Below are 14,865 nucleotides of genomic sequence, written 5' to 3'. Positions count from 1 at the left end.
TTAATAATTGCTCAATTTATATTGTATGGCTAAATGTTAAGGCTACAATCTTTGAATGATAATAAGAATATCTCAGACACCAATGGATGAAGTTTTGGCAAAAGGCCATTGTCTTTGAAGAGAGAGAGAGAAACAAACTCTGAACAGATAAACTGCTTCTTCTTGCCCATGTCAAGTTGCTTGCATCAAAAATGGCTAAGTCAAGTTACCCAAGTCATTCACATTGGCAGAACAATTGTGTACAGGGCCCCAGGATGAATAGATAGGGCCCCCATACCACCTGCCATGGTCATAATACGGCCCCTACCCCTGCCACCTGCAGGAGGGCCCTAGGTCTACAGGCAAATGCCCTCCTTGTCCTCCCTATAGCTACGTCCCTGGTCATTCATTTTCTCATAGACAGTGTGTGACTTTATACATACAGATTTTTGACTCTGGTGACTGTTGTGATTGATAAATTACTCTGGTGGAAAGGCAGGATGATGCAGCTGTGGTAGGGGATTATGTTTATGCAAAAATCTCATTTCGACCAAATTCAGATTTAGGCGGTATTGGCAAGCCGACAATATGTTAACTGCTAGTTTGGAGGTATAATTTGCACTGCCATACTCAGAGAACAATTGAAAGTACAAGATAAAGGTTATCAATCATTTAACTGAAGGAGTAGTGTAAAATAAGCGTATTTCCAATAATGGGACAGTATCACTTTAACCAGTGAGATTGACTGAAGTTCTTTGGGTGGTATTGGAGTTTGATCACTATCGTGGACAAGTTAAGAATGAATGGGTTTCAATGCCACAGCCTAAAATAACTTGGTTGGTTCCACAACGGCCAATGGTGCTATTGGGCAGTACTTACTGCTTCTGCTCAATACATGGCTCAAAGTAATATTTTCACAGTAGTTGTCTGTCTTTTCGAAAAGCAGTGGAATACTTTTGCAGAGCGGCCCTAAATTAACAATAATTTCTTACAGTGCAGAATTGGATCCTCATTACATTGTATTGATTGGGTTTGGGGCCTTTGCAGAAGTCTTTGTCCCGGGCCCAGCCAAACCTGTCAGCTGCCCTGCCTCTACAAATAAGAGTGGATACACAAGAGGCCCAGGACTACACTGGTAGTGTCTGTGGATACACCAGAAGCCCGCAGTGGAGGCCCACAGACACGCTGTCAAGCCTCTCCAAGTCACAATAGACAGAATCCTAGACCCACTTAACCTTCGGGCAGTCATGGGTGAGCGGTTAGGGCGTCAGACTTGCATCCCAGAGGTTGCCGGTTCGACTCCCGACCCGCTAGGTTGGTGGGGGGAGTAATCAACCAGTGCTCTCCCCCATCCTCCTCCATGACTGAGGTACCCTGAGCATGGTACCGTCCCACCGCACTGCTCCCCATGGGGCGCCACTGAGGGCTGCCCCCTTGCACGGGTGAGGCATAAATGCAATTTTGTTGTGTGCAGTGTGCAGTGTTCACTTGTGTGCTGTGGAGTGCTGTGTCACAATGACAATGGGAGTTGGAGTTTCCCAATGGGGCTTTCTTTCTTTTTTTTCACTTTGACCTTTCTCTTCTGACACCCCCACCCTGTAGCTTTGTGATCTTGATTCCTAAGAGGTTAAAGGTGGTACCCCAGAGAGGATGTTGATAGTGAAGACGATGTTTTTGGAGGCCCAGGACTATGGTAGTAGTGCCTTTGACATCACACTCAGGGTGCACGTAATGATAATGCATGATTTCTCACTTAGTTAACCTTTGACCTTCTGTTCCCTCCTGTAGATATGTGATGACAGCTCCTAACCTGCTGAGAGTGGGGACAACTGAGCGGGTGTTTGTGGAGGCCCAGGATTACAGGGGTCCATCCCTTGATGTTTTCCTGGAGGCCACATCCTTCCCTGGAAGACAGCAAGTCGGCAGCGCAACTGTGACCCTCACTTCAGAGGAGAAATTTCAGAAAATAGCCAACATCCATGTAAGTAGGGCTGGGAAACTTAATGGTAAAATACATACACAGGCATGCCCAAAAGGCCCCCACCCACGATGGCATTTCGAAAATCAACAATTATTAACATGTTATTAACGTGCAGGATCCAATCAAAGTTGGCAGCAAAGACGCCAAACAGGAAGTGAGCTCATATCTCTGCAACGCCCACTAGTATCACAACCAAAGTTGATGCATATCATCTCCACTATCCCCAGAGGATACATACCAAATCGGCCACTGAGGAGCGGCACAATTAGCAAAATAGTTTTTAGCCCATATCCGCCCCATTTACATTGTGGGCCAATGGCCTTATTGGCCCAGGAACTTAAAGGTTTACTTTGTAATATTTTTAGCAGCTTATTTCCAGAATTCATGCTGCCCATTCAGAAACCTTACCTTTTCCACAAATACTGACCACCAACAACAATTTGTAGTATTCATTATCACTGGAAAAATTGCACTTTAGGGGGGCATAGGGGGCGCTACGATAATAAAAACATATTTTTGTCTTTTCTCGAATGTGGTGTGTGTGTTGTGGTTCTTAACCTGGGGTGCGGATTTTTTTTTGTTTGTTGAGGATGCGACCAAAATTCTCTTTGCGAACATTATAATTAGGCCAAATCAAAACAAAATGAAAACATTATTTGGTCCCCATGTAAAATGATTAAGGTATGGGTTCATGTCTCCAGCAAGAATCATTATAATTAATCACTCAAATCAGTTTTTAGTGTGTATACACATGAAGATGTTTGGATGAGGTTAAGAACCACTGTGTTTGACAATGTGTTGTTGAGGTGTGTGTGTGTGTGTGTGTGTGTGTGTGTGTGTGTGTGTGTGTGTGTGTGTGTATGTGTGTGTGTGTGTGTGTGTGTGTGTGTGTGTGTGTGTGTGTGTGTGTGTGTGTGTGTGTGTGTGTGTGTGTGTGTGTGTGTGTGTTTGCGTGCGTGCGCATGTGTGTGTGCTGAGCATGCATGAAGGGCAATCTAGTTATTTTACGTTATTGTTTTATTATTATTTCAATGAGCACCCCACTGTGTAGTAATAGAAGTGTGTGTGTGTGTGTGTGTGTGTGTGTGTGTGTGTGTGTGTGTGTGTGTGTGTGTGTGTGTGTGTGTGTGTGTGTGTGTGTGTGTGTGTGTGTGTGTGTGTGTGTGTGTGTCTCCTCATAGATTGCCCCTGGCTACTTTGCTGAGAACCCTGCGGTCAAGCATGTGTACTTACGAGCGACTTTCCAACAAGGTGCCAACAAAGTCAGCGAACTGGAGAAGGTGGTCCTGCTGTCATTCCAAAGCGGCTTCATATTCATACAGACCGACAAAACCATTTACACCCCTAAAAACACAGGTGAGGGATCTGCCAACCAGCGGGAGAACTAACACATTTTCGTAGGATTTCAATAATAGTTTTTGGAGACAGAACTGTGTTCTGGGGTCCCTGAACTTTGTGATAAAAAATGTCTCTGTTTGGTTTGCTGAAATGGCGCAAATATGGCCTATTCAGCACTTTTAATAAAAAAAGATCACAAACCTCTGATTTAGTTGTTTTCAGGTATAATTAGTTTTGTTTAGTTTATTGCTTATTTGACAGGGACCAGGGACCAGGGTCTGTGGTCCCTGGGCAGGGAGCTAAAAACAAACACACATTAAAAACATAGACAATACATGCACTACTAGTCTTGTCACTACAAGTCACAAACTGGAGCAGCAACAGCCTAATAAAACATAAAAAAGCATGTACAATCACATTATCACAAGAAGGCAATACACACATAATGATGCACATGCCATATGGCAGTGCTAACTGTAACAAAGCACAATGATCATTGGTCACATTTTTGATTAGCCTTAAGCCATCTTTTTTAGTGATAATTTAAACTGGTTAAAGCTTACACTGTCCCTGATAAAAAACTGGAATTGCATTCCATTTTTCAATTGCACTAACAGAAATGGCTGATTAAAAAAAAAAATTAACAATTATTTTATATATTTTCCCTTTTCTTCATTTTAGTCTTTAGAGACATATTGCTTAAAATAGCGCAGAATACTGGATGTTCTACTGTAACAAATCAAGCAAGCTAAGCCTGCTATGGAAATGAAATTACACTGGTCATCTGCAAAATTTCCACTGACTTTAGACTCCACTGTTGAGAGTAATTTGACTCTCAGAGTGTTGTAAATATGTGGAGTTACAGGTATATCAGGAGTTTACATTTGAATATTAACACCCCCTTTTTTACCGTGTGCATGAAGTTATTTTAGAAAATGAAGGGAAGAAAATACCCGCTTATCAGTATATCTGACTATTTGTAAGTGTTTTAAATTGCACTTAATGTTGCACGTTACGTTGACATTTATCTTATTATTCTCCCTTGTCACTATATAACTTTAAAAGGGAACACTTCCGCTGATGCTTTATCTTCCTTTCTTTCTTACCTCCTTCTTTCTTTCTTTCTTTCTTTCTTTCTTTCTTTCTTTCTTTCTTTCTTTCTTTCTTTCCATACTTCTGTCCAGTCCTCTATCGTGTTTTTGCCCTCAGTCCAGAATTCAAGCCAACACGGTCTAGCGTACAAGTGGACATACTGGTTTGTTTTTCATGTTCATTTATATGAATAAAAAACATGATTAATATACAAATACAGGATTATTATCTATCTTATACATAAAAAATGTCTGTAACACTTTAGAAAACTCTTTTGAAAGCTTTATTAACACTTAGCAAATCGTGTTTCCACACTTATTAAATAAAAACTGATATAAATAAGAATTTACAAACATTTGTAAATGAGTATGGAATAATGTGATATTATTGGTAAATCTGTACACAAAGTTGTGTTGTATTAAATTTGGTGTCCTAGACGAGCATCCACTTTACTTTTTGGTGCATAATGCATAGTGCTGTATTTGATTTTGTACAGTTGATCTAGTACCTACATGAATAAAGAGTGCCCATGTCTAGTCATTGTCAATATAACGTTTAATGTTTTATTTTTCTTGCCCCTCTAATTCTGTGGGACTTAAGGGTTGGCAGGAAGAGCACTGGCTAACAGACCTAGACTACAGTATGGTTGTGAAAGGGGATGCACTGAAAAATAGCATGGCACGAGCCATGTTAGCCGGGCCTTGGTTGCAATACATTGGCATGAAGGGCTTGCTATGGTAAAGTAATGGAACATCTGTCTTGTCTGCCTGAATAGTGCCTGTGTTCTGCCAGATTTTCCTGCATTGTAATTTTTTAACTACGTAGGACGTTCTGTCAGACATGTCTGTCAATCTGTTCTACATCGCCAAAGTCATAGACGTCAGACATGTCTGTTCAACAACTTTTCCTGATTTTTCAGAAAATGCCCTTCTTCTTACATGCTTCCGCAACTGTCGAAACCCAAACATAAACGTCAGAATGTGCTTATAGCCACCATGTTAATGTAGGACATCCTGACGATTCAAGTCAAGTCAAGTCAAGTCAAGTTGGTTTTATTGTCATACAAAGAATTTGAAATTACGTTTCTTGCTTTCCCATGCAGACATAGACTAATCTAGGTAAGGACATAGACAGTACTCATACATGGACATAAGACAGTATGGACGTAGACAGTGCTCATACAGACATTTAAAGTGCAAGACTGGACAACAGAAGACTTGTAGAGAACATACATTAAGAGGAGGTATTTTGTTGTGCTTTTTCTAAAAGTCCTTTATAGCGTTCTGACATAGTAATAGTAGCATTTGAAGAAAAATAAATATTAAAATAGGTCTATCAAGTACACCAGCAGCAGTGTGTGTGTGTGTGTGTGTGTGTGTGTGTGTGTGTGTGTGTGTGTGTGTGTGTGTGTGTGTGTGTGTGTGTGTGTGTGTGTGTGTGTGTGTGTGTGTGTGTGTGTGTGTGTGTGTGTGTTTAGTGCAGGTAGAAAGTGTGGTGTGCGTCTGGGTGTGTGTGTGTGTCTGTGTGTGTGTCTGTGTGTGTGTGTGTGTGTGTGTGTGTGTGTGTGTGTGTGTGTGTGTGTGTGTGTGTGGTGTGTGTGTGTGTGTGTGTGTGTGTGTGTGTGTGTTTGTGTGTGTGTGTGTGTGTGTGTGTGTGTGAGTATGAGTTGTGTGTCAGTGTGTGTATGTTTGGGTTTAGTGCAGAAAGTGCGGTGTGCTTGTGTGTGTGTGTGTGTGTGTGTGTGTGTGGTGTGTGTGTGTGTGTGTGTGTGTGTGTGTGTGTGTGTGTGTGTGTGTGTGTGCATGTGCATGTTTTGAGTTAGTGCAGGTTGAAAGTTCAGTCACAGATGTAGTAGTGCAGGTGGAATGTTCAGTCGCAGATATGGTGGTGGGGATGAGGGAGGGGGGGGTTGTCAGTGGCCTGGCTGGCTAGAGGCTGACAGTGGAGGGAGAGTGGGTTGAGTGTTCAGTATCTTGATTGCTTGATGCATCGTGCTGCTTGCAAGCCTGGTGGTACGGGAAAGGAGGCGCCTGTACCTCTTTCCAGAGGGCAGGAGGCTGAACAGTTTGTGTGCAGGGTGGCTTGTGTCTTTGATGATCATCAGTGCTTTCCGGGTGAGGCGTGCGGTGTAAATGTCCTGCAGGGAGGGGAGTGGTACTCCAATGATCTTCTTCGCTGTGTTCACAACACGCTCGAGTGTCTTCCTGTTTTTCTCCGTGCAGCTTCCTCCCCACACTGTGATGCAGCTGGACACGACGCTCTCTATGGTTCCTCTGTAGAATGTTGTCATGATGGAGGGTGTAGCACTTGCCTTCTTTAGTTTGCGCAAGAAGTAGAGACGCTGATGGGCTTTCTTCGCCAGTGATGTAGTGTTGGTGGTCCAAGAGAGGTCGTCACTGATGTGCACTCCAAGGAACTTGGTGCTGCTCACTCTCTCCACAGCATCACCGTTGATGGTCAGTGGTGGCAGTTGTTTTTGGACCCTCTGAAAGTTGACAACAATCTCCTTGGTCTTGTTGACATTCAGCAGGAGGTTGTTGTCTTTGCACCATCTGGCCAGCAGGTCTACTTCTTCTATGTAGTGAGTCTCATCGCGACAGGCTATGCTTGTTCTGATGCTTGCAGAAGAGGCTACTGACTTACTTCATCTTGTATTTGTGCATTCTTTACCCAAAATGTTGAAAGGTAACAGATAAATACCATTGCATGCATTCCCCATTCAATACTTGTGTTTTGTTTTTAACCAAAGTACTCTGTTTATCCGCTTGTACTGCACACAGCTGATGTAGGATAAAATTCCGGTAAATTACGTAAAATGACGTTCCATGCTCTGGGCATGCGCAGAGGGGCATTGTGGGATGAAATTACATGTAGGATAAATTTACAGAACACCGGCCGTGTCCACATCCTGTGGTTTCATGTAATTTTCCCTACGGAGGCCAAATTCCAGGCCTGCTACGGATGTCTGTCTTCTATGTTAACATTGTATTCCTTATTCATTTACAAACGTGGGTAAAATTGTCTTAAGGAATGTTTTATTAAGTGTTAATAAAGCTTTAAAATGACTGGTATTCTAAAGCATTATAAATGTATAAATGTAGTATATGATGTAATCACTGCTGTCCTCTGTGATATTGTATTTTTCTTTCATGTTCTTTAGTTGTGTTGCTTTGCATAAAAGTGTGTGCTAACTTACGTAATAATAAGTCATAATGCAATATAATGTAATGTAACCACTTTTGTCTTCTGCCAAGTAGAATGCCCATGGGATTATGATGAGAGAGCCTACAGTTGTTTCTCCAGACAACGGGGTAATAACTGGCGACTTCAAGATTCCAGAGCTTGTAAGGTGAGAGCAGTCTGACACAACAGCCTTGACAAGTCGTCGAGGTCGGGTGAGATGCATGCCGAAACCGTGGATTTATGGCTCTGAAGACTTATACTTATATGTCAGTGATAGTACCTCGGTGGGTGCCATTGTGCAAGATGAATCCTCTTGATTACGAAAATTATGTGTAGTTCGCTAACTATGCTAATTAGTCTGCTAGTTAGCTGATTAGTGTTAGCTACATGTACTTTGCCATTGCCAATAGCTAACCATTGAAGAACTGATAGCGGGAAAATAGTTTGTTTTGCCAACTCCAAACAACTGGATAGGAAATTATTCCATATTTTGCAGATTGTGGTCCATAAAAATCTTATCATTAAGTATTCCAATGCTCTGGTGCATTGCCTCCCGTGGGCAGTCATGGGTAAGCTGTTAGGGCGTCAGACTTGTAGCCCAAAGGTTTCCGGTTCTACTCCTGACCCGTCAGATTGGTGGGGGGGAGTAATCAACCCAGAGCCTGGTACCGTCCCGCCGCACTGCGCCCTTGGGGCGCCATTGAGGGCTGCCCCCTTGTTGCAGCCCTATCCCTTACCCAGTGCCATAGGTTATTGTGTTTTCCACTCTTGCGGCAGCTAGGTGCGATACTAGATGACTACTCCTTTCTTGGAATCAATGGCTCAAGTGAGATCGCAGTCATTTTTACCTAATATTATACATGTGTAGTTGCGATCAATCTCTGAGTGTTCATATCTATGCTAGCTGGTACATACGATTCCATTGTATATGCTAGCTTGGAGGTAGAATTCGATCAGAGAATGACCGCAAGAACAGGAGAAAGATAAAAAATGAGAAAGGGTAAAATTAGCGTATTTCCAGAAAGTTTGTGGTTTTGTTTTAAGTTCTCCACTCTTCCTTTTTGCAGCTATGGCACGTGGTCCATTGTGGCCAGATTCACCCAGACCCCAAAGAAAAACTTCACTGCTGAGTTTGAAGTGAAAGAGTATGGTGAGTGTGTGTGTGTTTGTGTGTGTGTGTGTGTGTGTGTGTGTGTGTGTGTGTGTGTGTGTGTGTGTGTGTGTGTGTGTGTGTGTGTGTGTGTGTGTGTGTGTGTGTGTGTGTGTGTGTGTGTGTGTGTGTGTGTGTGTGTGTGTGTGTGTGTGTGTGTGTGTGTGTGCGTGCGTGCGTGCATGCATGCGTGCACTATCCATCTATCTATTTATCCATCTATCTATCTATCTATCTATCTATCTATCTATCTATCTATCTATCTATCTATCTATCTATCTATCTATCTATCTATCAGGGCTGTAACGATACACTCAACTCTAGATTCAGTTTGTATCGCAATCTTTGACCTACGGTTCGATACACCCCACAATTTCTCAGTTGCCAACATTATAAAATAATATTATAAATAAAAACTATGACCGAGTAGAGGTAGAACAGGTTACAAGAGGATACTAATAATTTTGAAAAAGTTTAAATATAATAATGATCATAATTTGAAGCTTGGAAGCACTATAACTTGCATGTTATGTGATTGTTTTCTTGACTGATGGGTAACAAAACTTTGAAAGGGCGTGTCACGATACTGCCTCCTTGTATCGCGATACAGTATCGTGACTCTGTGTATCACGATTTCTCGGTTCGATACAATATCGTTACAGCCCTACTATCTATCTATCTATCTATCTATCTATCTATCTATCTATCTATCTATCTATCTATCTATCTATCTATCTATCTATCTATCTATCTATCTATCTATCTATCGATCGGTCTGTCTGTCTGTCTGTCTGTCTGTCTGTCTGTCTGTCTGTCTGTCTGTCTGTCTGTCTGTCTGTCTGTCTGTCTGTCTGTCTGTCTATCTATCTATCTATCTTTTTGATGATTTGTTTTTTATTGATGTATTTGTTTGTTGGTTTGTTTTAGTTCTGCCAACCTTTGAGATTTCTCTGACCCCGGTGAAAACGTTCTACTATGTGAATGATCCCGACCTGAAGGTTGCCATTTCCGCTTGGTAAGAACAACATTTGTCAAATGGGATTGATTATTTGTTAAGACTTTAGATTAGGTTTCACATGTTAGCCAAAAATACATGCCCTCATATATATGGTATGACATCACATTGATTTTTGAAAGTTTGGCTAAAAGCAATCACACTCATAAAAGGGCTAATGTTGATGAAAATCCATTACAGTTGAACAAAGGAAGGGTGATGATAAAGGGTCTGTTGCACAAATGTATATTTACAAATGGTTCAAGGTAACACTTTATAATAAGTACCCCTTTTTAAGCATGAGTTAAGCCTTAGTTAACCCTTTTTAAACATTAGTTAACCCTTAGTGAATCATGAGTTAGTCATTATGTATGTATTATTTCTCATTTCTTAATCATGAACTACTACCGTTAGTAAATTATTTGTGTTTGCTGATGTAACTGTTCGTTAAGTAAAGTTAAGCCTTAGTCAAGCTTTATTTTAACAATAGTTAACCCTTAGTGAATCACAAGTTAGTCTATTTCTTGGTAATTATTACATACTGTTAATTAATGATTCGTTTATGGTGATTGAACTTTCTGCTAATCATTAGTAAACCATCATTAAAATGTCAGATTACCCTCCTTTATTTCTGAAAAAAAAAAACCATTATCTCTTTGTTATCTCCTACCACCTAACAATTAGCAAGTACTATTAGGCATGTATGGTAATGGTTTGTAAACTCTTGCTTTAGCATCAGTGAAATCTTATTTAATTCTGTTGTGATGGTTAGTGTGTGATGACTGGTAACATGGCAAACAGTAAGTTGAGGCTCATGTGACTGCCCCTCATGGATGTTTCTGGACATTAACAAATGACTTGTTAAGCATTACTTAAGTATATCAGGGGAACTGTTCTAAAGTGAAAAACTGTTAAGGCTTTACAACACATTAACAAATGACTTGTTAAACATTGCTTATGGATTATCAAGGAGTTACAACTCATTGCTTGAGGCGGTGATAGCTCAGATGGTAGAGGAGCCGTTCAGCAACCCAAAGATTTCAGGTTCGAGTCCCACTCAGCCTGTCTCCATCGTTGTGTCCTTGAGCAAGACACTTAACCCCAAGTTTCTCCTGGTGGCAGGGTGGTACCCTGCGTGGCAGCCACGGTCACCGCTGTGTGAATGTGAGGCATACACATACACATAGTCCATTTACCATTACTTAAGCATATCTGGGGAACTGTTCTAAAGTGAAAACCTGTTAAGGCTTTACAACACATTAACAAATGACTTGTTAAGCATTGCTTAAGCATTAGCAAGGATTTATAATCCATTACTTAAGTATATATGGGGAACTGTTCTAAAGTGAAAACCTGTTAAGGCTTTACAACACATTAACAAATGACTTGTTAAGCATTGCTTATGGATTATCAAGGAATTACAACTCATTGCTTGAGGCGGTGGTAGCTCAGATGGTAGAGGAGCCATTTAGCAACCCAAAGATTTCAGGTTCGAGCCCCGCTCGGCCTGTCTCCATCGTTGTGTCCTTGAGCAAGATACTTAACCCCAAGTTTCCCCTGGTGGCAGAGTGGTACCTTGCGTGGCAGCCTCGGTCACCGCTGTGTGAATTTGAGGGTGAATGTGAGGCATACACATAGTCCATTTACCATTACTTAAGCATATCTGGGGAACTGTTCTAAAGTGAAAACCTGTTAAGGCTTTACAACACATTAACAAATGACTTGTTAAGCATTGCTTAAGCATTATCAAGGATTTATAACCCATTACTTAAGTATATCTGGGGAACTGTTCTAAAGTGAAAACCTGTTAAGGCTTTACAACACATTAACAGATGACTTGTTAAGCATTGCTTATGGATTATCAAGGAGTTACAACACTTTATTATCAAGTCATTTGTTAATGTCCAGAAACATCCATGAGGGGCAGTCACATGAGCCTCAACTTACTGTTTGCCATGTTACCAGTCATCACACACTAACCATCACAAAAGGGTTAATTAAGATTTCACTGATGCTAAAGCAAGAGTTTACAAACCATTACCATACATGCCTAATAGTACTTGTTAATGGTTAGGTGGTAGGAGACAACAAAGAGATAATGTTTTTTTTTTTCAGAAATAAAGGAGGGTTATCTGAAGAAATACATAATGACTAACTTGTGATTCACTAAGGGTTAACTAATGTTAAAATAAGGCTTGACTAAGGCTTAACTTTGCTTAGCGAACAGTTACATCAGCACACACAAACCATTTACTAACATTAGTAGTTAATGATTAAGAAATGAGAAATAATACTTACATAATGACTAACTCGTGATTCACTAAGGGTTAACTAATGTTAAAATAAGGCTTAACTAAGGCTTAACTTATGCTTAAAAAGGGGTACTTATTATAAAGTGTTACCAGGTTCAATTCTAATTTTATGATATTTCATTACTGTGCATGTGCCCACCCCCTGTGAAATCTGCTTTCCTAAGTTTATTATTTTCTCTTAAATTTGTCCATTGGTTTGGACACTGCTACTGTCTCAACCATAACATGTCACCACCGTCATTTTGTATAATAATATTACTGTGTATCAATGTGAATCTCAGCTTTCCTCAAGTCAAATCCTTATACAGTATATGCATGTTTCCATTCCGAAGTTAGGTCACGCTAAGCGAAGCTTAGTTTAACTAAAAATAGCCGTTTTTTCCCCCCTCGAAAGGAGTTACATAGCCTATGTGCTGATTGATTCTCTGAGTTCGAATTGAGGATCTAGATGTATTTTTATTTTTACATCCCAAGAAGAAATCCAGGCGCTTCCGAGTAAAGTATTTGAATGAAAATACACATGGATCAGTATTCATTTTTACAGCCATATCTTCTGAAGTGCTACTATTAATGTCTCATGACAGGCATTTGTCCTTCTGTGTAGAAAAAAATAAATAGATACACTCACTGAAAGCTGCTTCCACACATGCTGTGCCATTTGTCAATCCAAACTACTATTGTCACAACTTTTGAAAACTAATGACAGCAAAACTCCATGTCCTTCTGTATGTCCACCAGTTGGAAAACGGTACTAAGACCGCTTGCTTTGATTAGGCTGCTCCATGATCAGGAAGTGCATGAGTTGATACGCTGTAATAGCACTTAAATACTTTGTTGTGATAAAATGCCCAGATGAGTTTTGACTCTGTAGTTGTTTTCATGATGTATGTCAGTTCTGCTCACCACAGAGTTACAAAAATCACACAGAAGATGCAGGAGAATGTCAATACATGGGAGTTGAAAAGAAAATAATTTCATTGGAGTCAATGTGTTTTAAAAAAAATCATCAAAATGACATACTCTTCCTTTCAATAGTCTGTATATCAGAAAATTGATACTTTTATTTAGTGGGATTTAAGAAAAGTTAAGATAGCTAGATGAGGACTTTTACTTGAGTGCTTGAGTATTATTGTGTGCTATGTTTTTTTCTATCTCTGCTAAAATAATGACATACTATACTTTTAAGGTATCTGTATGGCAAAGAGGTTACAGGAGTTGGATTCGTGATGTTCGGGGTCATCCACAATGGTGAAAAAAGGACTCTCCCACAGTCATTGCAACGAGTAGATGTGAGACACATGCATGCACACGCACACGCACGCACACACACACACACACACTGCAATTAGATGTGACCTACAGTGTCTCATCCCAGCACGTCATTATCTGACTACCTTTGACCAGACTACCATTTTTGACATCTATGTCTGCTACCACCAAGTGGTGATTCTTTTTCTCCACCATTTATTTTATTTTTGTGCCCCCTTCATGTGTTTGCTATTTTCAACCTGATTGCAGCACTTATCAGAACCATAGAGGAGGAGAGTTGCGCCAATGGAGGACCAGGAAATAAATTGCAGCCCCGCCTTTCAACGAGATCGAGGTCGTGCCTAAAGCGGCTGCCTCTCCATAGACTCAACATAGAACCACCACATAAAAGCCAAAAATATAGGACTAACGAACTAGACTGCGGGGTAATCTCCACAAATATGTAAACTATCAACTGTCTCGGTAATGATAATCACAACAGTTTTACCATCTGTGATGTTTATCTGAAGTTATTACTACGAACAGCAAGTCTTGTCATATTCCCTGCATTGCATTGCAGTGCATTTGCTGTGTGCTACGCCCACTTCTAGGAACTAACATTCGCAATGCTGAGCAGTTCTGAGACGCCAAACAGCTAATTTTGCTAATGCTAAAGTGGGCCCTAGCACACAGTGGAGATTGCCCGACTCTGTTTCTATATGGCTCTGGCACTGATTATTGATTCCACATGCGCCTGGAGGCGGTGCTGTATAAGAAAACTAGCTGTGCCTAGACCAAAACAATCCCTAACCCTAACCTGTCAGGAAGAAATGTTTTTTTTTTTAGAAAAGATATTTGAAATTAGAAAAATCCTGAGAAAACACAAGACTGTGGAAACATAGAGCTGTGGGAGCATAGAGAGAGCACTTCTGTGTGCCCATCACGGAAAATAATTCCGTGTCCAGGAGCACGGAATTTTGGCAAAATCCGTGCTCCTGGACACAGATTTTGTGTCCTTAACATCCGTGTCCAGGAGCACGGAATTTTTGGAGATCATGTTGCACACACACAGACCTGTGTGTGGGCTACTATCTATTGCTGTAACAGATTTACCACGTCATGTATATTAACTTGCTTTAACATCTCTGATTGCTGCTCTTGTTTGTTGTTTGTGGGCAGATCCAGCAAGGAAATGGGGAGGCCACTCTGAAACGAGAGCACATAATAGACGTCTTCCCCAACATGGCCGACATTGTGAAGTCTTCCATCTATGTGCATGTCAGTGTGCTGACAGACACAGGTGTGTGTGTGTGTGTGTGTGTGTGTGTGTGTGTGTGAGAGAGTGAGAGACAGTTTGTATTTGCATACATGTGTTTGAGAAAGAGTTTGTGTGTGTGTGTGTGTGTGTGTGTGTGTGTGTGTGTGTGTGTGTGTGTGTGTGTGTGTGTGTGTGTGTGTGTGTGTGTGTGTGTGTGTGTGTGTGAGTGTGAGTGAGTGAGTGAGTGAGTGAGTGTGTGTGTGTGAGAGAGAGAGATGGAAAGCCTACCTGCTTTAGTTGCTCGTCGTGATTGTTGTGGAGAATAGCTCT

General features: G+C 40.9%; 1 protein-coding gene across 1 annotated transcript in view; it reads left to right on the top strand.

The window, feature by feature from the left end:
- Window positions 1-14,865, top strand: part of LOC134457913 (complement C3-like) — a 72,497-nt gene that overhangs the window by 10,922 nt on the left and 46,710 nt on the right. Inside the window, exons 2-9 of the mRNA XM_063209936.1 lie at window positions 1,768-1,960; window positions 3,142-3,316; window positions 4,483-4,553; window positions 7,648-7,739; window positions 8,641-8,723; window positions 9,651-9,738; window positions 13,216-13,318; window positions 14,457-14,577. Coding sequence (XP_063066006.1) covers window positions 1,768-1,960; window positions 3,142-3,316; window positions 4,483-4,553; window positions 7,648-7,739; window positions 8,641-8,723; window positions 9,651-9,738; window positions 13,216-13,318; window positions 14,457-14,577 — 926 coding nt within the window. The remainder of the gene's footprint in view (window positions 1-1,767; window positions 1,961-3,141; window positions 3,317-4,482; window positions 4,554-7,647; window positions 7,740-8,640; window positions 8,724-9,650; window positions 9,739-13,215; window positions 13,319-14,456; window positions 14,578-14,865) is intronic.

This window comes from Engraulis encrasicolus, chromosome 1 (assembly GCF_034702125.1).
Source record: "Engraulis encrasicolus isolate BLACKSEA-1 chromosome 1, IST_EnEncr_1.0, whole genome shotgun sequence".
Taxonomy (NCBI): domain Eukaryota; kingdom Metazoa; phylum Chordata; class Actinopteri; order Clupeiformes; family Engraulidae; genus Engraulis; species Engraulis encrasicolus.
This window is presented reverse-complemented; position numbering and strand designations above follow the sequence as displayed.